General features: G+C 42.2%; 1 protein-coding gene and 1 non-coding gene across 2 annotated transcripts; one reads left to right on the top strand and one right to left on the bottom strand.

The window, feature by feature from the left end:
- Positions 1-667: 667 nt before the first annotated feature.
- Positions 668-1,576, bottom strand: LOC18014297 (AT-rich interactive domain-containing protein 1). Its single transcript, XM_024154549.1, has one exon. The coding sequence runs from the start codon at positions 1,574-1,576 to the stop codon at positions 668-670; it is 909 nt and encodes a 302-aa protein (XP_024010317.1).
- A 22,501-nt stretch (positions 1,577-24,077) lies between these two features.
- LOC112085585 lies at positions 24,078-24,184 on the top strand. Its single transcript, XR_002898887.1, has one exon. It is a non-coding gene; the product is annotated as a small nucleolar RNA R71 (small nucleolar RNA).

Genomic DNA, 24,184 nt, shown 5'->3' with positions numbered 1-24,184 from the left:
GAGCTAGAAAGATGGTTCAATTAAAAAAAAAAAAGATATATATGTTAGCTAGATGAAGAGCGGCGTTTGCAAGTGGCTTCAATGGTGATAAAGCAGATGGTGCAGAAGAAGAGAATGATAAGTCCGACTATAATTCCAAAAGTCACCACATCCATTTCTAACTAACCTTAAGCTCTCTTTTTTCTTTTTCTTAAAGCACACTAAATTAGGAGAAAAAAAAACATTCTTTTGGCCATTAACATATCAGTTTTGCATATTATCCAATTTTAAAAAATAACAAAACTACGTCGTTTTGTTAGTTTATACAGAGAGATATCCAGACTAAAAAATCTATTCCTAGACATTAAGTCCTAATATCCTCCAAATATCTAAGAATATAAAGGTTTCAAATTCAAAATATTCAATTCAAAACATATCTCTCCATGATTCTTGAAAAATAATGTATTTATTATTTGAGAAAAACACGTTTGGAAAGGTGGTTATGCCCTATAAAGATCTGTTTTTGTAAAATCTCATGACAGAAATGCTTAAGGAGGAAAACTAACATGTTCTTGAATTACTATCTATCAAGAACCTGGATACTAGAGTTACTAGTAGAACATAGGAGTAAATTACCTTCAGTAGTCCAGAGTAATATCTGCAATGGTTACAATTATCGAAAATATCTTTATCTCACTAAGAAGTAGCCATTGTGGTCATCATCGCTATCGATGTGGTCATTAGAAGAGCTAGCAAGAAATCTCATACGGTTGATGAGAAAAACATTATAATAGTAACTAAGGAGATCCTTCTCACTTTTCCCTGGGAAAGCCTTGGAAGCATATTTCCAAAATCCTAGACTATTTGACAAAGGATTATTTTTCAGAAGAGCTTCAAACCTTTGCTCTTCTTTGGAGTTCCATGATTTTGATCCTACTTCACCCATTTGATCAAACTTCCAAGTATAGAATGCACGGTCAATTTCTTTTTCTAAAAGCTCATGTGCTTCTTTAATGTGTTGGTTTACGCAATTGGTTGATCTTGGAGAAGCACAAGAACAAGAGTCAGATCTTCCTTCGCCGACTTTTTTGTAGTGAGCTTTCTTTTTTAGGCTGTATGTTGGCCACATACCAGTTCCCAACCATCTAAGAGTGTCAGAATCTCCGGGACTACCATAAAATTTTCCCTTCTTGGTAGTGGCTATCCAAATCGGAAGTTTAGCCCGGAAACCAGGACCAATTGGGATAAATGGTCCAGTTTTGGTTGAGCCAAGGGCAACATCTTTGAGAACCTTCACACTAACATCTTTGGGGGCTACATATTTGAGAGTCTTCAAGCTACCAACTTTAGGGGCTACATAGTTGTGAGTCATCACACTAACATCTTTACGATTTGGTGGGTTTGAAGAATAAGCAGTTTCTTGTGAAGCAAAGCAGGGATGTGAGGATGGAAGACAAGATTTCATTTTTTGGCGTTTCTTCTCAAAACTTGAATCATTCAAATTCTCTAAAGACTTTGTAGGACCTGTAGAGGCTGCACCATCACTCCAGGGCTGTCCCCGTGTCCTTTTGCTCTGGCAAGAGATAGAGATAACCATCAGAGCGACTGAGACAATGTCTTGGCTGGTAAAGAGTGGAATCAAATCCAACTAACCCTATCTAAAAAGCTCGATAACGAAATAAGAAACAAGTGACTGAACTGATTCTATGGAAATTTTTCCAACAAATCGCATCAAAATCACAATGTTTCCATCATCCACAATGATAAAATATGGAAACACATATTCTCCATATCTCGTCATATCCCAATCATCTCCTATAATCACTCTTCACTTAATATTCTTACCGTTGTATATTGACCTCACCTCTTGTATATATTGTGTCGATACTTCATCAATAATATTATCGATTACCATTTCTAATATGGTATCAGAGCCACAATAGATTAAACCTATTCCTCTTCTCCTGTTTTCTCTTTCGCCGCTTCTCTTCTCTATCTCTCCTTCTTCTTTATCGACACATACCTCTCCTTCTCTTGTTCTTCTCTTTTCTCTGCAACTTTTTCTTGCCATCAATGGCTTCTGACTCAACTGCTGAGCGTACGTCTGTGTTCAACACAGAGGATCCACAAAGTACGCTTCTGTCGGTGAACATGTCGAGTGTTCAAAAACTCACAAATCAGAATTATCTGATGTGGTGTCGCCAAGTTCGTGCCTTACTCGAGGGTCATGAACTTCACCAGTTTATTGACGGTTCTGCTGATGCTCCTCCGCCGACGACAATCGTTAATGGCGTCTCTACACCAAATCCCCAATACGCTCCGTGGCGACGTCAAGACCGTCTCTTATACAGCGCCATCATTGGTACGATTTCACAATCGGTCCAACCGTTAGTCTCCACGGAAACGATAACTAAGGAGGTTTGGGATAGTCTTGCCACAGCGTTTGGCAACCCCTCTCGTGGTCATCTCCGTCAACTCCGGTTCCAGATCAAGAACCACCGTTAAAGGCACCAAAACAATCAGTGAGTATCTTCGTACCATGAAAGCAAAATATGATGATCTGGTACTCCTTGGCAAGACTATGGATCAGGAAGACTTTATTGAAGATATTCTTGCTGGACTTAGTGAGGAATACAAGCCCGAGATTGACGCCATTAATGGACGAGACAATCCGATCTCATACAGTGAGTTGTATGAGCGTCTGGTGAACCATGAAGCAATGATTCTCTGCAATCAGCCTCCTTCTGTTGGTCCGGTTGTGGCTAATGCCACTGATGCTCGTCCTCGTCAACAGCACCGTCCAACAAACTACAATCAGAATTCTAATACTACCTCTGCTTCTCAACCTTCTGCCTATGGTCACACCAACACCAACCAAAATCGGTTCTCCAAGCCATACAAAGGAAGATGTCAGGCGTGTGGTGTACAAGGTCATAGTGCCAAATTTTGCCCTGAATTTCGCATGATCAAAAGCTCCTCCTCTGTTCCATCGTGGCAACAACACTACCCACAGCAGCTTCCGTGGCAACCACCACCACAGTTCCAGCCATGGCAGCCTCGTGCAAATGCTGCGATGCTCTCTGACTCTTCAACCTGGCTTGTGGACTCTGGTGCATCACACCATATGACGTCGGATTTAAACAATCTTTTGGCTCACAGTCCCTATGGTGGTGGTGATGATGTGCTTCTTGGTGATGGCTCCGCATTACCAATTACGCACTCTGGTTCTTTCTCTTTTCCCTCTTACACACGTCCTTTTCATCTAAATAATGTTTTATGTGTGCCCTCTCTTGATAAAAATCTCATCTCTGTTTTTCAACTATGTAAAACTAATGGTGTTGCTGTTACCTTTACACCAACATATTTTCAGGTCAGGGATTTAAAAACGGGAGCTCTTTGTCTGGAAGGCAAGCCTAAGGACGGTACTTATGAGTGGCCCAAATTACCATCCTCCAAACCACCATCTCTCACTTTTGCCTCTACTGTTAAAGCTAGCTTATCAGATTGGCATTCTCGCTTAGGACACCCTGCTTTTTCTATTCTTCAAAAACTTGTTTCTCAATTTCATTTACCAGTTTCTTCAAATGTTTTGCTGGCTCAGCCATGCTCTGCGTGTTCTATTAATAAAATGCACAAGTTGCCTTTTTCAAAATCTACTTTATTATCTTCTCAACCTCTTGATATCGTATTTTCAGATGTTTGGACATCACCACTTCTTTCTATCGACGGTTTTAAGTACTATGTTATTTTTGTTGATCATTTTACTAGATACACTTGGTTGTATCCCTTGAAACAAAAATCACAAGTTCACAATGTTTTTCTTACGTTCAAAAATTTGGTTGAAAATCGATTTCAATCCATGTTAAAAACTCTCTATACCGACAATGGGGGTGAATACATTGGCCTTCGCCATTTCTTCTCTAGTCACGGTATTTCACATATGACCAGCCCACCTCACACACCTGAACATAATGGTATTGCAGAGAGACGTCATCGACATATAGTTGAGACGGGTTTAGCACTTATTTCTCATGCATCTATGCCAAAGTCTTATTGGACATATGCCTTTGGTGCGGCTGTTTATCTTATAAACCGTATGCCTACACCAACTTTGGATTTTAAAACCCCTTTTCAAATCTTATATAGTCATCCTCCAAATTATCAAAAATTGCGTGTTTTCGGATGCTTATGCTTTCCCTGGTTGAGACCTTATGCATCTCATAAGTTGGATGATCGATCGACACCATGTGTCTTTCTTGGGTACTCCATCTCTCAAAGTGCTTATCTTTGTCTAGATAGAGCGACTTCTCGAATTTATACGTCGCGTCACGTCGTTTTTCACGAAAGTGTTTTTCCTTTTTCTGTGAATTCTCCAATTGAGATCTCGGATATCTCCGATGAACCTGAAGCTGTACCCTCTTATCCCTTAGTTCAAGTCATCCCACAGTCCACTCATCAAGTACCTTCTGCCGCTGCACCGCCCTCACCAGAACAGAGCTCCCCTGCTTTAATGCCTTTGATTTCTTCTTCCTCTGTTTCAGGTTCAGAACTGTCGTCGTCTTCCACGTCCACTTCTTCACGAGAGACTCCCTCACCTTCTCAATCTCCTGCGACGGCTCCATCTCCGGTTCAGCCACAAGCAGTTGCTCCGCCTCCACAGCCAGCTCCAACACGCACAAGCAACCGTCTCTGCAAACCAGTTCAACGGCTCAACTTACACACCACTATCTCGCAAACCTCTGAGACTATCCCTAAAACCGTAGCTGAGGCTCTAAAGGATCCTCGGTGGCGTAAAGCCATGAGTGATGAGATCAATTCACATATTAGAAATCATACTTGGGATCTTGTTCGTTTTACTAATGCATCTAATGTTGTCGGTTGCAGGTGGGTGTTTACAATCAAATGATTGGCTGATGGGACCATTGACAGATACAAGGCCCGCCTCGTTGCCAAAGGCTATAACCAACGCCCTGGAATTGATTACGAAGACACATTTAGCCCAGTCGTCAAGCCAGCCACTATTCGTATTGTGCTAAGCACAGCCGTTTCCCGGAATTGGTCGTTGCGACAACTTGACGTCAACAATGCCTTTCTTCAAGGACATCTTCAAGATGAAGTTTATATGACCCAACCGCCTGGTTTCCAGGACAAAGACAATCCGCAAGCCATCTGCAAACTCCATAAAGCCATCTATGGTCTTAAACAAGCTCCGAGAGCTTGGTACAATGAGCTCCGCACGTTTCTCCTTCAATCCGGCTTCACCAACTCAGTTGCCGATGCCTCCCTGTTCATATATAAGCAGAACGATATTCTTCTCTACATGCTTGTTTATGTCGATGACATCATCATCACGGGCAACAGTTCCTCTCATATTTCCCGGTTTATCGCTTCCCTTTCTCAACGCTTCTCTCTTAAAGATTTAGGCGATTTATCTTATTTTTTAGGTATTGAGGTAACTCGTACAAAGATGGTGTACACCTAACACAGCATCGGTATATTGCAGATTTATTGCACAAGGCCAACATGACCAATGCAAAACACGTATCCACGCCAATGGAAGCAAACTCATCGCTCACTCTTCTCTCCGGGAACGCCTTAGATGATGCAACAGAATACCGCACCATAGTGGGAAGTCTTCAATATCTCTCCCTCACCAGGCCAGATATTTCGTTCGCTGTCAACAAACTATCTCAGTTCATGCATCGCCCGACCACTGAACATTGGACAGCCGTAAAGAGAATCCTTCACTATCTCTCTGGTACTATGTCTCACGGCATCCACCTACGCGCAAACAACAAACCAGACCTCCATGCCTTTACCGATGCTGATTGGGCGGGAAACAAAGACGACTACACATCCACAAGTGCTTATATTGTTTACCTCGGAAGTCATCCCATTGCTTGGTCCTCGAAGAAACAAACCGGTGTCTCCCGCTCTTCTACTGAGGCTGAGTACCGCTCTGTCGCGTCTACCACTGCTGAAGTTTGCTGGATTTCGTCTCTCCTCTCCGAATTGGGCATCAATGTCACCTCCACTCCAGTCATTTATTGTGACAACATCGGAGCTACATATTTGGCGGCAAACCCTGTTTTCCATTTAAGGATGAAGCATATCGCTTTAGACTACCATTTTGTCCGACAGTTTGTTCAATCGGGCCAGCTGCGGGTAACTCATGTCACTTCTGCGGATCAGTTAGCTGATGTTCTCACAAAGCCGCTCTCCCGCGCTCGCTTCCAAACACTTGCTGTCAAGATCGGACTCTCACCTGGCCGTGCGTCTTGAGGGGGTGTGATAAAATATGGAAACACATATTCTCCATATCTCGTCATATCCCAATCATCTCCTATAATCACTCTTCACTTAATATTCTTACCGTTGTATATTGACCTCACCTCTTGTATATATTGTGTCGATACTTCATCAATAATATTATCGATTACCATTTCCAATACACAATAATAATTATAACTTTACTCGATCATAAGTAACCAATCAAACCAAAACATTTAAATATGCAATTCTATGAGGTCGGACAGATATATTGTAATCTAATATTCAAAGACAAACAAAACATTTAGTAATAAACAGAGAAAAATCAACTTAAAATTTAACGAATGGATTAAATTGATTTCTAAAAAAGAACACTCGCAAGAGAACACTCGCAACAAATCTGACAGAGTGACCAAATGTGTGGTGGTAGTGCAAGGGGTTGAATCCCTTGTACCCCGGGGTCAAATTCCTTTTGGGACGGAGTGTTATTCTTTAAAATGGAAGACTATGAGTCAAAGGTCCAGAACTACGTTTAAAAAAATATCGAATAGAATAACCTATTCCGTAGTTCTTCAGTTTAAAAAGCCAAGAGAGACAAGATGAAATTAAAAGAGCTTGCATTAACCCTATCAATACGCAAGAGAATCTTCAGATATATATATAGAGAGAGAATCTACCTCACTTTTGTACATCATTAGCGATGTGCCGTCCGGAATTGAATTGTCTATTTTCCAGAAAATTATGAAACCGGCAGTTATTTATAAGGACACATCAAAAATACAGAGACACAAACCATAACACCTAGGAAGATTTAAAAAAAAAAAACTTATTTTGCAATGATTTACCTCATCATTTAAAAGATGGTTAATTAGTAAAGTCGAAAATAAAGGTAAACTTATATGGTCGATCACAACTGATTTGATACACCGAATATTGTTAAGATCTAATATTTATTTCTTAATAAATATTTTCTGTTTAAACGTCCGAGAGTATTTTAAATTTATTTAATAGAGATATATATATATATATATATCTTTATTTTTGACAACTTATATATTTATCTATTAATAGTTTCATACTAACTAAGATATATTTTTATATATAATGCATATCAACAGTAAATTGAGATATAGGTCATATGAAGGAGGCGATTAATATCAATACATTGGCAATTAATTTTAAAATACGAAATCATAAACTTTAACATAGTATAGAGTTCATATACAAACTCGATTGGATGGCTAATCCTAAAACAAGATTAACATAGAGAATAAGTTGTGGCTAAAAATATATATATGCTACGATTCGCTTATTATCAATGAATTCTGAAATAAAAGTTTATGAGCAACAGTTTCGTAAACATGTATTGAAATAGTTTTGGAAATACCGAACATAGACAAACCTTATGATTTTGAAGAAAACAATAATCAATACATCAATAGTCGTGCTCCTAAAAAGTACCGTGGTTTCTCTGCCTTAAAGGTTGCTTTTTGTTGGGTGTTGGTGTCTCTACACTCAAACCCTAAATACATCTCAGAATCATTAAATACACAAATTGTTGGACTTAAATTATTATTAAGCCCAGTTATTTTTTTAACCTAGTCCATCTTATTAAACCGGATCTTTCAAAGTTACAATTTGTTCTCGTGATATATTTCAAGTAAATCAATAAGATTCTAATATAAAATTTTAAAAAATTCCAATCAAATTTTGCCATATAATATCAACAAGAAAATAAAATATTTATAAGCGATTTATAATCCTGGTAAAATTTCTGATAAAAATAAAAAATAAAAAATAGAGATTTATTATAAAAGCAAAAGTTAATAAAAATTTTCTGAAAAAACTAAAACTAATTCATAATCTGAAAGCTAAAAATACTAAACAAAAATAAATAAATTGTTATGAATATGTGGATGTCCATTACCAAATCCACTATTAAAGCAGGTTTAGACTATTTTCCCTTTATTTATATTTAAAGTTTAACTTAATCTATAAGAGACATAACAATTTCCTCTGTCCTTTTTTTTATTATTCACAATATGGTATCAGCTGTTGGGGTCGGTTTCCATCAATAAATTTATCCACATCTAAAAAGACTAAATGTTTGAGATATTATGTCTAGTTATGTCTGATCCGAGCTGGACTTCCTTTTTAATGGGCCAAGCCCTGTTGAGGTGCAAGTTGGTCCGAGCCGCGAGAAAGAGCAAGTAGGCCGAGCCCTGTTAAGGTGTGAGTTGGGCCGAGCTGCAGGAAAGAAAAAGTGGGCCGAGCTGAAAAGAAAATGGAGGGCGAGCTGCATCGCAAGACGTGTGTGCCGAGTTGATTGATGTTCGATGGCTAGAAGGCCTTGCCGAGGAGAGTGAAGCTCGTGCAAAAACCCTAGGCAAAATGTTAAGGCGGCGGCCGCGCAAAACGATGAGGAGCATGCTGTCCACCCTGATGAGGAAGATCGAGGAGCATGACAAGAGAACCGAGGCGATCGCAGAGAGACTCGATGCAATAACGGCTGAAAGACAGTAACCGAATTGGAGAGCCAGGATCTTCAATCTGACAGATTTAGTCAGGAGACGCTTCGACTTCTCGACGCCTGCAGGAGTATCCGGTAGCGGCACAAGAAATCCCATGGCTCCACCAATGTTTTGTCCCCTCGACGAACAAACTCCAGGAGCAACCCGAGTCAACATGACCGAGCAGCCCCCATTTCGTTGGAACTCAGGACGGCGAAGTGATGAGGAGGAAAACGACATGATCGACGTGGACGCCCAGCAGAGCGACGGTACCAGAAACTCGCAGCAAAACGGCTCCGCTCGGGGGATAAGTCAAGAAGAGCTCGCCTCGGCGCTTAATGGCATCCAAACTGATGGAGTCACTAACCCGACTTGCGATAAGGATCCAACAGAAGAAGAAGAGAACCTCCAATGGGTTGAGCAGACGGAGTACAAAGACGACCCGAGGAGAGAAGACCAGGAGAGACCTCGCCCACCTAGGAAAATGACCGCGTGCAGACCCAAGAGATGGAAGAGCTTCGAGCCTCCATGGCTCGGACAGTTGCAGAAATTCGCGCCGTGAAATCCCAGGTGCATACACAATAAACGCCGTGCCATAGATCGATCAGAAGCTTGAAGAAACCCAGAGGACTCCGTTTACGACGAGGATCACGGAGGCTAAGATCACTGAGCCCCGGAAAGTCAGGATCCCTTTCTATGAAGGAACCACCGACCTGAAAGCTCACATCACGGCGTTCCGCATAGCAATGGGACGAGCCTTGACGAGGAACTCTGCCAATCTAACCGATCAAGAAAAAGACGCCGGTTATTGTGTGCTGTTCGTAGAGCATCTCAAAGGGGCCGCACTAGAATGGTTCTCAAGGCAAGCATGTAATTCAATCAACAGCTTCCAGCACCTCTCCGCCTTGTTCTTGAAGCAGTACCCGATGTTTATGGACCGAGGCACCTCCGACGCCGATCTATGGATGTTATCTCAAGGACCTAACGAACCGCTTTGGGATTACATGGCAAGGTTCAAAGCTGTTGTGTCAAAAGTAGAAGGAATAAGTGATAAGGCCACCATTGAAGCCCTAAAGCGATCCCTGTGGTAAAAATCAGAGTTTCGACGGGAGATGATGCTGAACACACCGCAAACAATTCAAGACACTCTGCATCGATCATCGAACTTTGTTGTGAATGAGGAAGAAATGAAGAATTTAGACGAGCAGTACGAAGCGACAAAAGCAGCAATCCGGAGGTCGATTTTAACTCCGGATCTGAAGAAATACTATCACTAAAGATACACCACGAATAACATGAACTACGGGACGGCTTGATCGCTGCAAAGGGTACGTAGGCAGCCCGTCTTTTGACTGCTTCAGCTGTCCCCCCCCCTTCCTAAAAGGGGGGAGTGGGTACGTATACATTTATACTTATACCATTTTTAAAATTTTTAGCTCGTCGAGCCAGCTATCTCTAGGTTTATTTTCACCTCGGCTAGTTTTTCATTCACTTGTTTTCACTTTGGCTATTCTCTTATTCACTTGTTTTACTTCGGCTAGACTTTTACTTGTCTTACAAATTGCTTTTTTTGATCTCGCATTGCTTTGGCAAAATTCTTGCTCTTTACCATTTTATTTCGGTATCCAAACACCGAACACCTCGTCTCATTGCTGGCCACAACGAGACAACAAACACAAAGTTCTCTAAACAGACTTTGACTACCTTTCCTAGGACGAGGGTGCAAGTTACATCCTCTATGGATAAAAATTAAGCGCTCTATACAAATTTCAGACCAAAAACGTATCGGTCGTCACAGGTCACTATCGCACACGAGACTATAATTCGAGACTACATCGCTTTCTCTAAAACCGAAGTGAACTCTTAAAACCCGGCAAAACACACTCACCCTCTCGGGAACGCCGGTCTATAGTCATATTCCAAAGAGAACACTATATCCTCTTGAACTTTTGCCTCGACAATGAGAAACCCTGGCCTAACGCCTCGGCAAGAAAAAAACAGGCTCAAGCTAAACACTTTGGCTGCAACGCCTGATTCTTCCTCACGAACGATCAGTCTCTCAAAGAGAACATGGCCTACAAAATACGTCACTTACTTGACAAATGGTTCGGTGTAAGTCGGAGATCCTTTCTCAAAACAATATAAAACAGCCCACCTAAATGAGGACCTCTCTCAGAGATAGAAAGGATTAATCTCAACGAACGTCTCGAAATCATCTCTGGTTAGTAAAAAACAAAATGCCTCGTCGTTATACACGGGTCGGCATCATCTAATGAAAATGCCTTGTCGTTATCATTAAATACGGCTCGACATTGTCTAATGAAAACACCTCGTCGTTATCATTATACATGACTCGGCGAAATCACCTCGTCGTTATCATCAAGCACGGCTCGGCATCTAATGAAAACACCTCGTCGTTATCATTAAACATGGCTCGGCATCATCTAATGGAAACGCCTAGTCGTTATCATTATACACGACTCGGCAAAAATGCCTCATTGTTATCATTAAACACGGCTCGGCGTCAGCTAAGCGAAAATGCCTCGTCGTCATTATTAAACACGGCTCACCGTAAGTTAAACAAAAACGCCTCGTCGTTATCACTGAACATGGCTTGGCGTCGTCTAAGCAAAAACGCCTCATCCTTATCATTAAACACGGCTCGAAATCATCTAAACGAAAATGCCTCGTCGTTGTTGCTCGATACGGCTTACCCAAGAGAGAAGGCCATGGCATCCCTAGTTCAGCTCGGCTATCATGCTTTCCATCATTAGCTCATCGCCTAGGCATCACCTGCCTTGTCGCCTAGGCATTATCACGGCTCGTCGCCTAGGCATCATCTTGCCTCGTCGCCTTCATCTTGCCATTTTGCCTAGACATCATCTTGCCTCGTCGGCTAGGCGTCATCTTGTATCGTCACGTAGCCATATCGGCTCGTCGCCTAGGCATTATCTTGCCTCGTTGCCTGGGCATCCTCTTTGCTTATCGTAGCCATCATCTCGGCTCGTCAGCTAAGCACACTCTTGCCTTGTCGCCTAGCCATCACATCGGCTCGTCGGCTAGGCGTTATCCTTTATCATCGTGTAGCCATCATTGGCTTGTCGCTTAGGCATAACCTCGCCTTGTCGCTTAGGCATAACCTCGCCTTGTCTCTTAGGCATAACCTCGCCTTGTCGCTTAGGCATTACCTCGCCTTGCCGCTTAGGCATTATGTCGGCTCGTTGCCTAGAAATTATCTCGGCTCGTCGCCTAAACATCATCTTGCCTTTTGCCATCTTGCCACGTCGCCTAGGCATCATCTTTCCTCCTCGCCTAGGCATTACCTCGCCTCATCGTCTAGGCACTATCTCGCCTTGTCGCCTAGGCATCTGCGCACTGCAGCACTATGAGCACCTCGTCATTAAGAACGGCTCGGTATTGTCAAGCAAAACGCCTCTCCCTTTAACTCATTCAAAATACCTCGTCACAGTCCCTCATGAGAGCGTATCGGCCAATATAAAAACAAACAAAGAAACAACAAAAGAAACATGAAACCAGTGATCCTCAAAAACATTGCAGTTTCTTTACGGTTCAGCAGCACTTAAGCACGAGCTGCTTTGTAACGGCTCGGATTGATGGCTAAACTTGTAACAGACCTCTTCATCTTTGTCTTCAAAGCTAACGAGCTGGGGGGACTAACTGTTGGGGTCGGTTTCCACCCTCAACAATTTTACAAACTCTAAAAAGACTAAGTGTTTGAGATATTATGTCTAGCTATGTCTGATCCGAGCTGGGCTTCCTTTTTCATGGGCCAAGCCCTGTTGAGGTGCAAGTTGGGCTGAGCCGCAAGAAAGAGCAAGTGGGTCGAGCCCTATTGAGGTGTGAGTTGGGCCGAGCCGCGGGAAAGAGCAAGTGAACCGAGCTGAAAAGAAAATGGAGGGTGAGCTGCATCGCAAGACGTGTGGGCCGAGCTGATTGATGTTTGATGGCTAGAAGGCCTAGCCGTGGAGGGTGAAGCTCATGCAAAAACCCTAGGCGAAATGTTAAGATGGTGGTCGCGCAAGGCGATATGGAAATATTTCAAAAAATCGAGATTCTCGGCTAGGCAGTTCATAGGCTCTGTAAAACATTCATTATGTAACTTTCCATGACTCTAAGCAATAAAGACTAAACACTTTCACAGCAATAAAAACCTTCTTTCGATCTTACTGTTCTTGCTATAAATGATAGACAAGACTTTTGAGGGTCTTAGGGCTATCAATCCCCTTGTCAATGTAGCACAAAGAGGTTATCAATCCAAGAATGTGGTGATAGACACTAAGCTATGTGATCAGTTTCTCAATTCAAGCAAACAAGTGTGGTTTTGAATGACTAATGACAACTACAAAGTTAAAACAAGATTAATGACTGAGAAGTGATCAAACAAGAACTAAGCTAATGACAAGTGATGAGAATGTATGTATGATGATGAGAAAGGTCTTAGACATGATAGTGGATTAGGGTGCCTTCAGTGATAAACTAATGAGCTAATGAATCATATGATCAATGCAATCCATTCAACTTAAACATCATTAATTGAGTTAATCCTCTCATGAAGGTATCAACTCCTATGCTAAAAAAGTTTCTAACCTAATCATCATTAGTGAAACATGAATTAACAAGCATTAAGAATCAGTTTAATCTGTCATTTAAGCATATAGACAATCATTCCCGTGATGAATAACACTTAAACCTCTAACAACCTTGGTTCAGGCATTTCATCAAACACTTTTGGTGCATGAAATGCCCAGAATCTAGACCACATATGATTTGTATGGATCTAGCATTAAGAACAGGTTGTAGAGAATGAAATATGCATGATCTAAGTTCTAACCCCTAAGCTCACTAATCTACCACTTAAGCACCTTAATCTACATATCTTAGACCTTAATATGGAATTACTCACTAATCATGATCAAACCCCGAAGAACTGCAATCAAGTGCCATCTTTGCCTTAGCATAATTTCAAGGCCTTAATGAGGGTCATCAATCTCGCAACATTCAGGGCTCCTCGGACCACTTCGCGTTCAGGGAAGCATAACATCTAGGGTACCGGTCCGAATGGTGTGAGTCCAGTTTCAGAGGATAGAGGACTCAGACATCTTCAACTTTGGTGAAGGTGATTTCGGAAATGTGTCTGCGCCCAGAATTTTGGCCGAGAAATTTAACTAGCCGGTACGCGTTTTGGCCAAGAAATCCACCCGCGGTACATGCGAATGGCCGAGAAAAACCTTCCTGCGGTACGCGAGAATGGCCGAGAAACTCCAAAATCCATTTTCACCATCTTTCAAGCCTTGATCACCATTTCTCTTCCTGGATTCATCTTTTCAACTCCAAATAGCTCCAAATGCACCTGATAAACACTTCAAACATGCAAAGACTCATTGGGACCTAATGCAACTCCTAAGTCCTAAAACAAACTCTAAGGACCTAAAACGCATGGAATAAGATATGATTGGAATGAAATATACAACCTAAATGATGTAAATTATGAACATATCAACTCCCCCACACTTGTCCTTTGCTTGTCCTCAAGCAAAAAGAGCAAATGAGAGAAAGAGGTTGGATGCATTGGGAGTTCATATTCCTTAATAAGAGAAGTGATCACAGTGAAAATTCAAGTTCATGCTCAATTATGCAATGCAAAGCCATACTCAGATATTTATCAACTCAACAAGGAATCTCCACAAGTTCTTCTCTCTCTCAACTCTTTCACATTCATTAAGTTTTTATCAGGTGAATCTAATGATGCAATGTTTAAGCAAGCTGGCTTGGCTAGGGAGAGGCTATGAGATTAAAATGATCTCATTAGTGTTCAAGCGGGTTTAATGCAGCAAAGGGATCTCTCTATGAATGATCAAACTTTGGCAGAATGCTAAAGGTAAAAAGCAACCTATGCATACAAGGGCAAAGACTCATCACACCCCACCCTCTACTCAAAGCTTTCTCACTTGCTCATTCTCTCAAGAACCTCGCTTTTCATACTTATCTTCCTCTCACTAGGGGACCTACTTTTCACTTTCACTCTCAAGTCTTGGAGTTCAAACTTTACACAGCTCCTTTTTCTTTTGCACCTCTAGCCTTTTTTTTCTTTCTTTTCAAAACATTTGAGCTCTTTGGCTTCTTTTCTTTTCCGTTTACTTAGAGGCTAGACTCTTTCTTTTCAAGACACTAGAGCTCACTTTATTTAACTCAAAACTCCAAGACTGATTTCTTTTTCTTTCATTCCCCTAGCTATTTCCACTCTCTCTTTTCCACTCATCTCACCTTTTTCCACTCACCAACAAGTCTTTTCCCCCACACTTATTCCTTGCCAACACTCTCAGTTCCTTGATGTTGGAACACATCACTCAATGAGACCTGCCCTTGTCGCTCTAAACCTAACACTTTCTGCTAAGTTTGATCCAAGGTGGCCTTTCAATTCACACACAAACATTGGCTTGAAAGAAGGATGGGTTCAAGGTGAGGGAACTGATCCATGATGCGGATTCAGCTACTTGAGCTAAGGAAAAAAGGGCGGTAAAAACAATGGTTCTAGCTCAAGTATGTATATCGGTATCCACAAGCTTTTTCAAACAATGCATCACCAGATATTTTCAAGTCAAGTTCAAGGTTCCCACTTAATTAGAGTTGAGTTCAATTCAAACTTGCTTCTCAGATTCAGATCATTTCAGACATTGCAAGCATAGAAAAAGATCAACAAGCATATTCAGTTCAAGTTCTCAAAGTGATGTACTCTCTAGAAAACCTATCATTACTCCCTGCAAGATGCAACCTACATGAACATGCAATCTAGACTCAATCTTAAAAATGAGAATTCAACTACATGATCATTTTTTGTGAAAAGTTTTCTGATTTTTCCATTTTTTTTGTTTTTATATGCACTTAGATGAGACTACATGAATATGCAACTAGAATGTGACTCAAGACTCAAAGTATAAAATAAGAACAGAGAAAACATGATTAGTAAAAGATGAAACTCCTCCCCCACACTTAAATAACACAATCCCTTGTGTTATAAAAGCATGAGAAAGGAGTGAAAGCAAGGCAAACAAGTAAAATGCAAAAGAGAAAAGAAAGTCTACATGCATATGTACAGAGTTTGGAGTGTTTACCTCAATCGCTGAGGTCTAATTCCAGGTAGTGGGATGGGTTGGAGGTTGAACAGGATGGAGTTGAGTATCTAGGTGGGCTGCTCTCAGGTGAGTCTGGTAGGAACGCTGTGGCTGGGTTGATCCAGTCTTCTTTTCCTGGTGGGAGCATGAGGTCATGGGCTGCTGAGCTTTCTCCCACCTCTTCTCTTGTATCTTGTTTGGGTGAGGTGGCTGGAGCTGTGAGTTTCTTCACCTTCTTCTTTAGTTGCCTAACACAGTCAACTAGCTTGTGGATCGTTTTTTCTTGCCATTTGCACCATTTCTGAAGGCTGTTGACTCTTGAATACAGATTCTTTGTGTGATACTCAGGTTCACCCCAAAAGTAAGGATCAAAATGGTACCGGCCTGCTCCCATCCTTCTTTCAAAATCTCTTGGCTCCTCATTCTCACAACCGGCAGTCCTAGCTGTGCTCTGCTCTTCAATTGGTTCTTTACCCTTGGATCCTGCTGCCCTCTTGCATTTGCGAATTGGAGGGTGAATGGCTGGGTGGTAGAGCTGATCCTTTAGAACAATAAAGGAGACATTGTGCCTTTCTGAGAGAGTGGTGATGGCTGGGTGTGGCAACAGCACTTGGACCTTCTCATTTTGTAAGAGCTTGAAGGTGTACAAGAAGTTTTCACCATTGCTTTTTGTTACAAACCCAACCTTGGTGAGGGTTGCTTCATCAATCAACTCAGGCTTGACCTTAACATCATCAAAGACAAAACCTCTTGCTTTCAGAATCTTTGTCACTACCATCCATTGTGCAACTTAGTGAGCTTCTGCCTTTTACCCTCATTCCAAGCAATGTCTTTGTATATCAGCATATGGCGTGCCAAGAATGCACCACCAGTAGGGATGTAGTGTGGGAGATGAAATTCTCTCTTGCTCTTCAAATGACTGATGAGAGGATGTAGACCCATACCCAGAAGTTCCATGTCAGCTAGATGCACCACACCATCATTGTGCTTGGTAAAGAACATTTGGCAAAGCACTTTGTGAGCATAGCGGATGGCTGGGTTTCTTATCCATGAACTCTTGCATCTTCTTCCTCTGAAGCTCCCAAAAGCAATTGTATCCCACAGGTCAGTAATCATGTGATCAGGGTATGTGAACTTCAATGTCTCATCCTGTGTAGGTCTTGAGAAGGCAAAGATCTCATCTAATTCCTTGAAGCTCACATGGTATTGTGTACCATTGATTGTGAACTCTATATGCCCAAGACCATTTCCCTCCATGATCCTCTGATCTCTTGGGCCATATCCACAAACTTCAAGGGATGCAAGGAACTCTTGTGTTACTCCATCATGAGCCACATCTTTCATCTCAAAGACTCCACCAAATCCCATGTGGTTAAAAATGAGCTGAACCTCTTCAAGAAGCCCCATCTTTTTCAGCAGCTCCATATCAGGGAACTTGGTTTGCAGCACCTTTACATCCTTGAACATAGCAAAGTAGTCATCAAAACTTGGTTCTTTGTCCTTAGGTTCTGGTTTTGTCTTTGCTTTCTTAACCGGCTGCAATGCTACTTCAGGATCACTCTCTGTTTCTTCTTCATCCTCAGCAACAGCCACCTCTTTTCCTTTCCTTTGAACAGCTCCAACAAGCACCAGTTCTTTACCAGAACTCCTTGAAGTGGAAGCCTTGGTTTTCTTTGGTGCAGCCACATTCTTTGCTTTCTTCTCAGCTGGATTCTTTGGCTTTCTCTGTTTCTTCTGTTTCTTGAAAAATTTATGCCCAAAAGGTATAATCTGATCCTCTGAAGCTCCAGCTTTCTCTTTTTTCGATTTCTCCATGGCCGCCGTTCTTTTCGTTCCTCCCATCCTGCATTTTCTCAAACAGCTGTGAGCACCAAAGCAAGAGAACGACAAAAGTTTTCCAAAAATTCACCAAGTTCAGGTGTGGTACAGATCGATTTCACTAGAAGAGAATGTGTCTTAAGCTGGTTAAAAACTCAATAAACTCAAAGCAATGGCAAGAAGCAATGCACACAAAGAGTTCAGCTTGAAACACAATTTCTAAAAAAAATCGAAATACTTGATGAATTTCAAGAATTTCTCAAAAATTCCAAGAACAGGTCATTCTCAAGCAAGATCCATGCATTTCCTACCCATTCTACGTGCACAACATTCACAAAATGATTCCAAGTTATCAAGAGGCCTATTAAAATCGATTCCAAGTGTTTCTTGTTCATGAACAGTACATTAAGACATGGAAAAGGTGAGTTTTAACAGACTAAAGTCCCTTGGAATCTTCAAGTTTCGAGTGAAAAATGAATGTGCAGCAAGAAACTAGACAGGATTACGAGTTCAATGCAGTTGGAATTTCTCAATTTGGTTCAAGAATGAGAGAGATATGAGTGTTTAAAGTTCAAGAAATGGAGAGAAAGGGGGCAAACTCGTGTGAAGAAGAAGACCAGGTGGGGAACAGCTGTATGGCGCGTCTTTGACCGGTCAACGTCCGTACGGTCAAGATTTTCAAAAAATTTTGCCTCGCCATCGTTGACCGTGGCACGTGACCGTGTCAGACGCCAAACATATGTGCTTTCTTTACCGCGGCCTGGAGCGTTCTGTGTCTTTTCACCGTGGCAATCTCCTTTTCCAACCTGTGCCACGGCCAAGTGTTCTTCCCGTGGCAAACTCATCGTGGCAAGCACCAAACCTCGGTCGTTCATTCTTTTCTTTGCCACGGCCAGGTCCTTTTACCCGTGTCTTCCGACCGTGTCAAAACCCGAACCCTTGTCTTTCCAAGCCTGTTTTGCCACTGCCAACTTCAGTTCCGTGTCATCTGGCCGTGTCTAAACCCGAACATTGGTTCCTTCATCTTTGTATTGCCACGGCCTGCTGCGGTCCCGTGTCCCTTGACCGTGGCAAACTCCGAATGGTTGCTTCTTTTGCCACGGCCACACCTAAGACAGTGATTCCTCTCTCGTGGCTTAGCTTAAAAGCTTGCCACGCCTTGTTATCTGACCGTGGCTGGTGACCATGCTCAAAACCGAGCATAAGCTTTTGCCCATACCTTCATCCCTTTTTATCTTGCATTCACTTCCCAAGGGTTCAAACTCAAACCTGTAACCTGTAGACACTAAACAAACCCATCAAAACATCCTAAAACATAAAAAAGAAAGAAATCAAAAGATTAAAAGCATATTTACAAAAGATAAGCTTGGGGTGTCTCCCAAGAGCACTTTGTTTAAAGTCTCTAAGTTTGACTTTGGAAACCTGTTTAACAGGCTGGTGGTGGATCAAGAAGGGGAACTGATGTAGCTTCCTCCTTCCTTTGTGAGAGCAGGTAGTGCTTGATTCTTTGGCCATTTACCACAAACTCTTGACCATTCTTGCCTTCTAACACAACAGCTCCATATGGCCTAACTTCAAGAACCTTAAAGGGACCAGACCATCTAGACTTAAGTTTTCCAGGAAACAACTTAAGCCTAGAGTTGAACAGCAACACTAGATCACCATCCTTGAACTCCCTTTTCAGAATCTTTTGGTCATGCAGAGCCTTGGTCTTCTCCTTATAGATCTTTGAGCTCTCAAAAGCTCCAAGCCTGATCTCTTCAAGTTCATGGAGTTGCATGACCCTTTTCTCTTGAGCTGTCTTGATATCAAAGTTCAGCAACTTTACAGCCCACAAAGCCTTGTACTCCAGCTCAACAGGAAGGTGGCAGCTCTTTATAGCAGATTGAAAGTTGATGTCCCAATTGGAGTTTAAAAGGCAGTCCTATAAGCCCACAATGCATCATCTAGCCTTTTGCTCCAATCTTTTCTGCTTGAGCTAACAGTCCTCTCAAGAATGGCCTTAATCTGTCTATTAGATACTTCAACCTGGCCACTTGTTTGAGGATGATAAGGAGTAGCTACCTTGTGTTTCACTCCATGCTTTCTCAGCAATCCCTCCAAAGTCTTGTTCACAAAATGAGATCCTCCATCAGAGATGACAACCCTGGGTACTCCAAATCTTGGGAAGATAATGCTCTTGAACAACTTCACTACTACCTTGGAATCATTGGTAGGGGAAGCAATGGCCTCAACGCATTTGGACACATAGTCCACAGCAACAACTATGTACTGATTCCCATAAGATGAAATGAAAGGCCCCATGAAGTCAACTCCCCAGCAATCAAAGATTTCAACTTCTAGAATTGGATTTTGAGGCATCTCACTCCTCTTTGATATGTTCCCATGCCTCTGACAGGCATCACATGCTGAAACCACTAGCTGAGCATCTTTGAACATTGTGGGCCACCAAAACCCACTCTGAAGAACCTTGGCCACAGTCTTGAATGCTCCCATGTGACCCCCAAAAGCTGAACCATGACATTCTTGCAACACAGGTTGCATCTCCTCCTCAGCAAGACACCTTCTATACAGCTGATCTTTGTTCAGGACATACAAGTAAGGCTCATCCCAATGGTATCTTTGGACATCTCTGAAGAACTTCTTCTTGTGGTAAGCATCAAGTTCAGGTGGTTCCACTCCACAAGCAAGAAAGTTCACAATATCAGCAAACCAGGGCATTCTCTTTTCTTGGATGCTATCCACTTCTTCAAACTCCAAATAAGAATGGAGTACCATCAGTGATTCCTCAGGAAGACTGTCATTAAGAGGGACTTCAGAGTCTATTCTCAACCTAGAGAGATGGTCTGCAGATCCATTCTCTATACCCTTTTTATCTTGTACTTCCATATCAAACTCCTGAAGTAGAAGGACCCATGTCAATAGTCTTGGCTTAGCATCCTTCTTGGTCATCAGATACCTGAGGGCTGCATGATCAGTATATACAATGACTTTTGATCCCACCAGGTAGCTTGTGAATTTATCAAAGGCAAAGACTATTGCCAACATTTCCTTCTCAGTGGTAGCATACTTCTCTTGGGCAGAGTCAAGTGTTCTACTGGCATAGTAGATGACATGAAGCTTCTTATCCTTCCTCTGGCCAAGTACAGCTCCAACTGCAAAATCAGATGCATCTGTCATAACCTCAAAAGGAAGAGACCAGTCTGGGGCTTGGACAATTGATGCACTGACTAATGCATCTTTGATCATCTTGAAGGCCTCTTCACATTCAGCATCAAAGATGAAACTTCTTTACACAACAGCCTTGTCAAGGGTCTGGCTATTCTTGAGAAATCTTTGATGTATCTTCTATAAAACCCTGCATGCCCAAGGAAACTCCTTATCCCTTTGACTGAAGTGGGAGTTTGCAGATTCACCATTACTTCCACTTTTGCTCTGTCAACCTCTATGCCCTTTTCAGATATCTTATGTCCAAGTACAATTCCTTCATGCACCATGAAGTGGCATTTCTCCCAATTCAGCACCAAGTTATGCTGCTCACATCTCTCCAAGACCTATGACAAATTAGAGAGACAATCCGAGAAGGAGGAGCCATAGACACTAAAATCATCCATGAACACCTCCACCTTCTCTTCAATTATGTCAGAGAATATATGCATCATGCAACGTTGAAATGTGGCAGGGGCATTACAGAGACCAAAATGCATTCGCCTGTATGCAAATGTGCCATAAGGGCAAGTGAATGTTGTTTTCTCTTGATCTCGGGGGTCTATGGGGATTTGAAAGAACCCCGAGTACCCATCAAGAAAACAAAAGAAGGGGTGGTTTGCAAGCCTCTCTAACATCTGATCAATGAAAGGCAAAGAAAAATGATCCTTCCTAGAGGCTGCATTGGGCTTTCTCTAATCTATACACATTTTGTGTCCAGTGACAGTCCTAGTAGCTATCAGCTCATCCTTCTCGTTTTTAACCACTGTGATACCACCCTTCTTGGGCACAACATGAACAGGAGATACCCATCTTGAGTAAGAGATTGGGTAAATTATCCCTACCTCAAGAAGCTTGAGTATCTCCTTCTAACCACCTCCTTAAGGTTGGGGTTAAGACGTCGTTGATGCTCAATAGAGGACATAGATTGGTCCTCTAGGTGTATCCTGTGGGTGCAAATGTCAGGAGAGATCCCTCTAATATCAGCCAAAGAATATCCTATGGCTCTCCTGAACTTTCTTATCTCACTAAGCAATGCAGTCTTTTGATCCTCTAATAAGCTATCATTGATGATTACTGGATATGTGGAGTTTAAACCCAAGAAAGCATACCTGAGCCCTGTTGGTAGAGGCTTGAGCTCAACAGGGGGTGCATCAGCCTCATTCCAATCCTTGTCCAAGCTGCATTGGCTCATGTCTGCTCCTTTGATAGCCAAGACCTCAGAGCTACTTTGTTCCAGTTCCAAAAACCTTGTCTCAGGACCAACTTCTCTAGCATTGTCTAAATACAGCTTATACCCTTCACTTTCTTCTGCTAAGAGCCCATTGTCTCCTTGTTCTTGAGTTAGAGTAGCTTGAAGAGGATCCTCAGTGTTCAGTTCCTCAAGCAACTCATCAGCCAACTGATCCATTGTCTCCACATAAAAGCATTGACCTTCAATGGTGGGTTTCTTCATCATCTCATTCACATCAAACTTTAGCTTCTCAGACCCAAGTTGAAGCTCTATTATCCCACCTCTCACATCAATAATAGCTCCTGCAGTGGCCAGGAATGGCCTGCCCAAGATAAGAGGATCAACTGGTTCCTCATCCATTTCCAGCACAACAAAATCAGTTGGAACCTCAAAACCACCTATCTTGACAGGTAGATCTTCCAACATACCAACGGGCAATCTAACTGATCTATCTGCAAGGATAAGAGAGATCCTTGCAGGTTTGAAGACTCTAAAGCCCAGCTTCTTTGCTATGGAGAATGGCATCAAGCTGACTGATGCTCCTAGATCACAAAGACATCCAGAGAATAGAAGAGGTCCAATGGCACAAGGCAGTGTGAAACTCCCTGGATCAGTTATATTTCTTGGAATTGACTTCTTCTGAATGATAGCACTGCATTCAGGACTTAGCACCACCATGCCTTGAAGTTCTTTAGTCTTGTTCAGAATGGCATCCTTCAAAAACTTACCCATCTTTGGCATCATTAGGAATGCATCAATAAGAGGCATAGTGAGTGGTGTCTCATTGAGTGCCTTCTCAAATACAGCTCTTGCCTTGTCCACAAGTTGCTTCTTAAACCTCCCTGGGAATGGGAGCTTGGGTTGGTATGGAGGTGGTGGCAGATATACCTTTTCTGATTCAGGTTCCTTTGCTACCTCTTTACCCCTTTCTGTCCTTGGTCTCTCAGCAACTTGATCATCTTTTAAGGCTGCCTCCCCCTCAGTTTGATCATTGTCCTCAATGATCACATTGTTGTTCTCAATACCAGGTAGTTCCTTCCCACTCCTCAGTGTAATGGCCTTAGCATATTCCTTGGGGTTGGGTTCTGGTTTTCCAGGTAGGTGACCTTGGTTTCTTGAGCTTGATGCCTGGTTTTGCTTCATTTCCCTGATTTCCTGCTGCATGGCTGCATTCTGGCTTGCATATATCCTTTGACCCTGAAGTAGTTTTTTCAGAATACCAACCATATCTGACCCCATCTGTGGCTGCTGCTGAACCATTGGTGGCTGAAACTGTTGTTGAACCGGAACTGTGGTGGACCAAACCCTGGTGGTGCCTTTTGCTGTTGCTGTGAACTGAAACCAGTACCCTGAAATGGTTGCTGTTGCTGACCAAAACCCTGATTCTGAGCAAACTGATTCTTGGGTTGGAAAGACCCTTGAAAGTTGTTCTTGGGAACAAAGTTCTTTGGAGCTTGAGAATTGGGATAGACCTGGTCTTATGGGTTAGCTACATTGGGGTTCCTGTAAGAGAGGTTCTGATTTGCATTGCCATACTGATATCTCAGGAACCTCTGATCCCCAATGTAGTTAAGCTCCTCCTGGGTGAGACCTTCTTCACTTATGTTCTCAAAGATCTGAGAAGGTTCCTCGTACTCTCCTACAAAGTGCAGTGGCTTTTGAGTGGTGAATTTCAACTTGTCCAATTCACTCCTCAACTCCTTAACTTCTCTGCTGAGCCTCTGTTCTGAGCTTGAACCTTCAGATCTATTTGATCTATCATAGTCTTCTCCATAAGTGTCATTGCTCATTGCTAAGTTCTCCACTAGCTCTAAAGCAGCATGAATCTCCTAACCCAGAAAGTTCCCATTGGAAGCAGTATCCAGCTGGTTTCTAATCTTGGGAAGAGCTCCTCTATAAAGTGTGCTGAGAAGAGAAGCTTCACTAAACCCATGGTGTGGGCATTGGTTTGTGTAGCTCCTGAATCTCTCATATGCTTCACCAAAACTCTCATTGCTGTGCTGAGTGAAGCTAGAGATTTGATTCCTTAGTTT

This window comes from Eutrema salsugineum, unplaced genomic scaffold, assembly GCF_000478725.1.
Source record: "Eutrema salsugineum unplaced genomic scaffold, Eutsalg1_0 scaffold_3, whole genome shotgun sequence".
NCBI lineage: Eukaryota > Viridiplantae > Streptophyta > Magnoliopsida > Brassicales > Brassicaceae > Eutrema > Eutrema salsugineum.
Note: the sequence above shows the minus strand (reverse complement) of the source record. Positions and strands in the feature narration are given on the sequence as shown.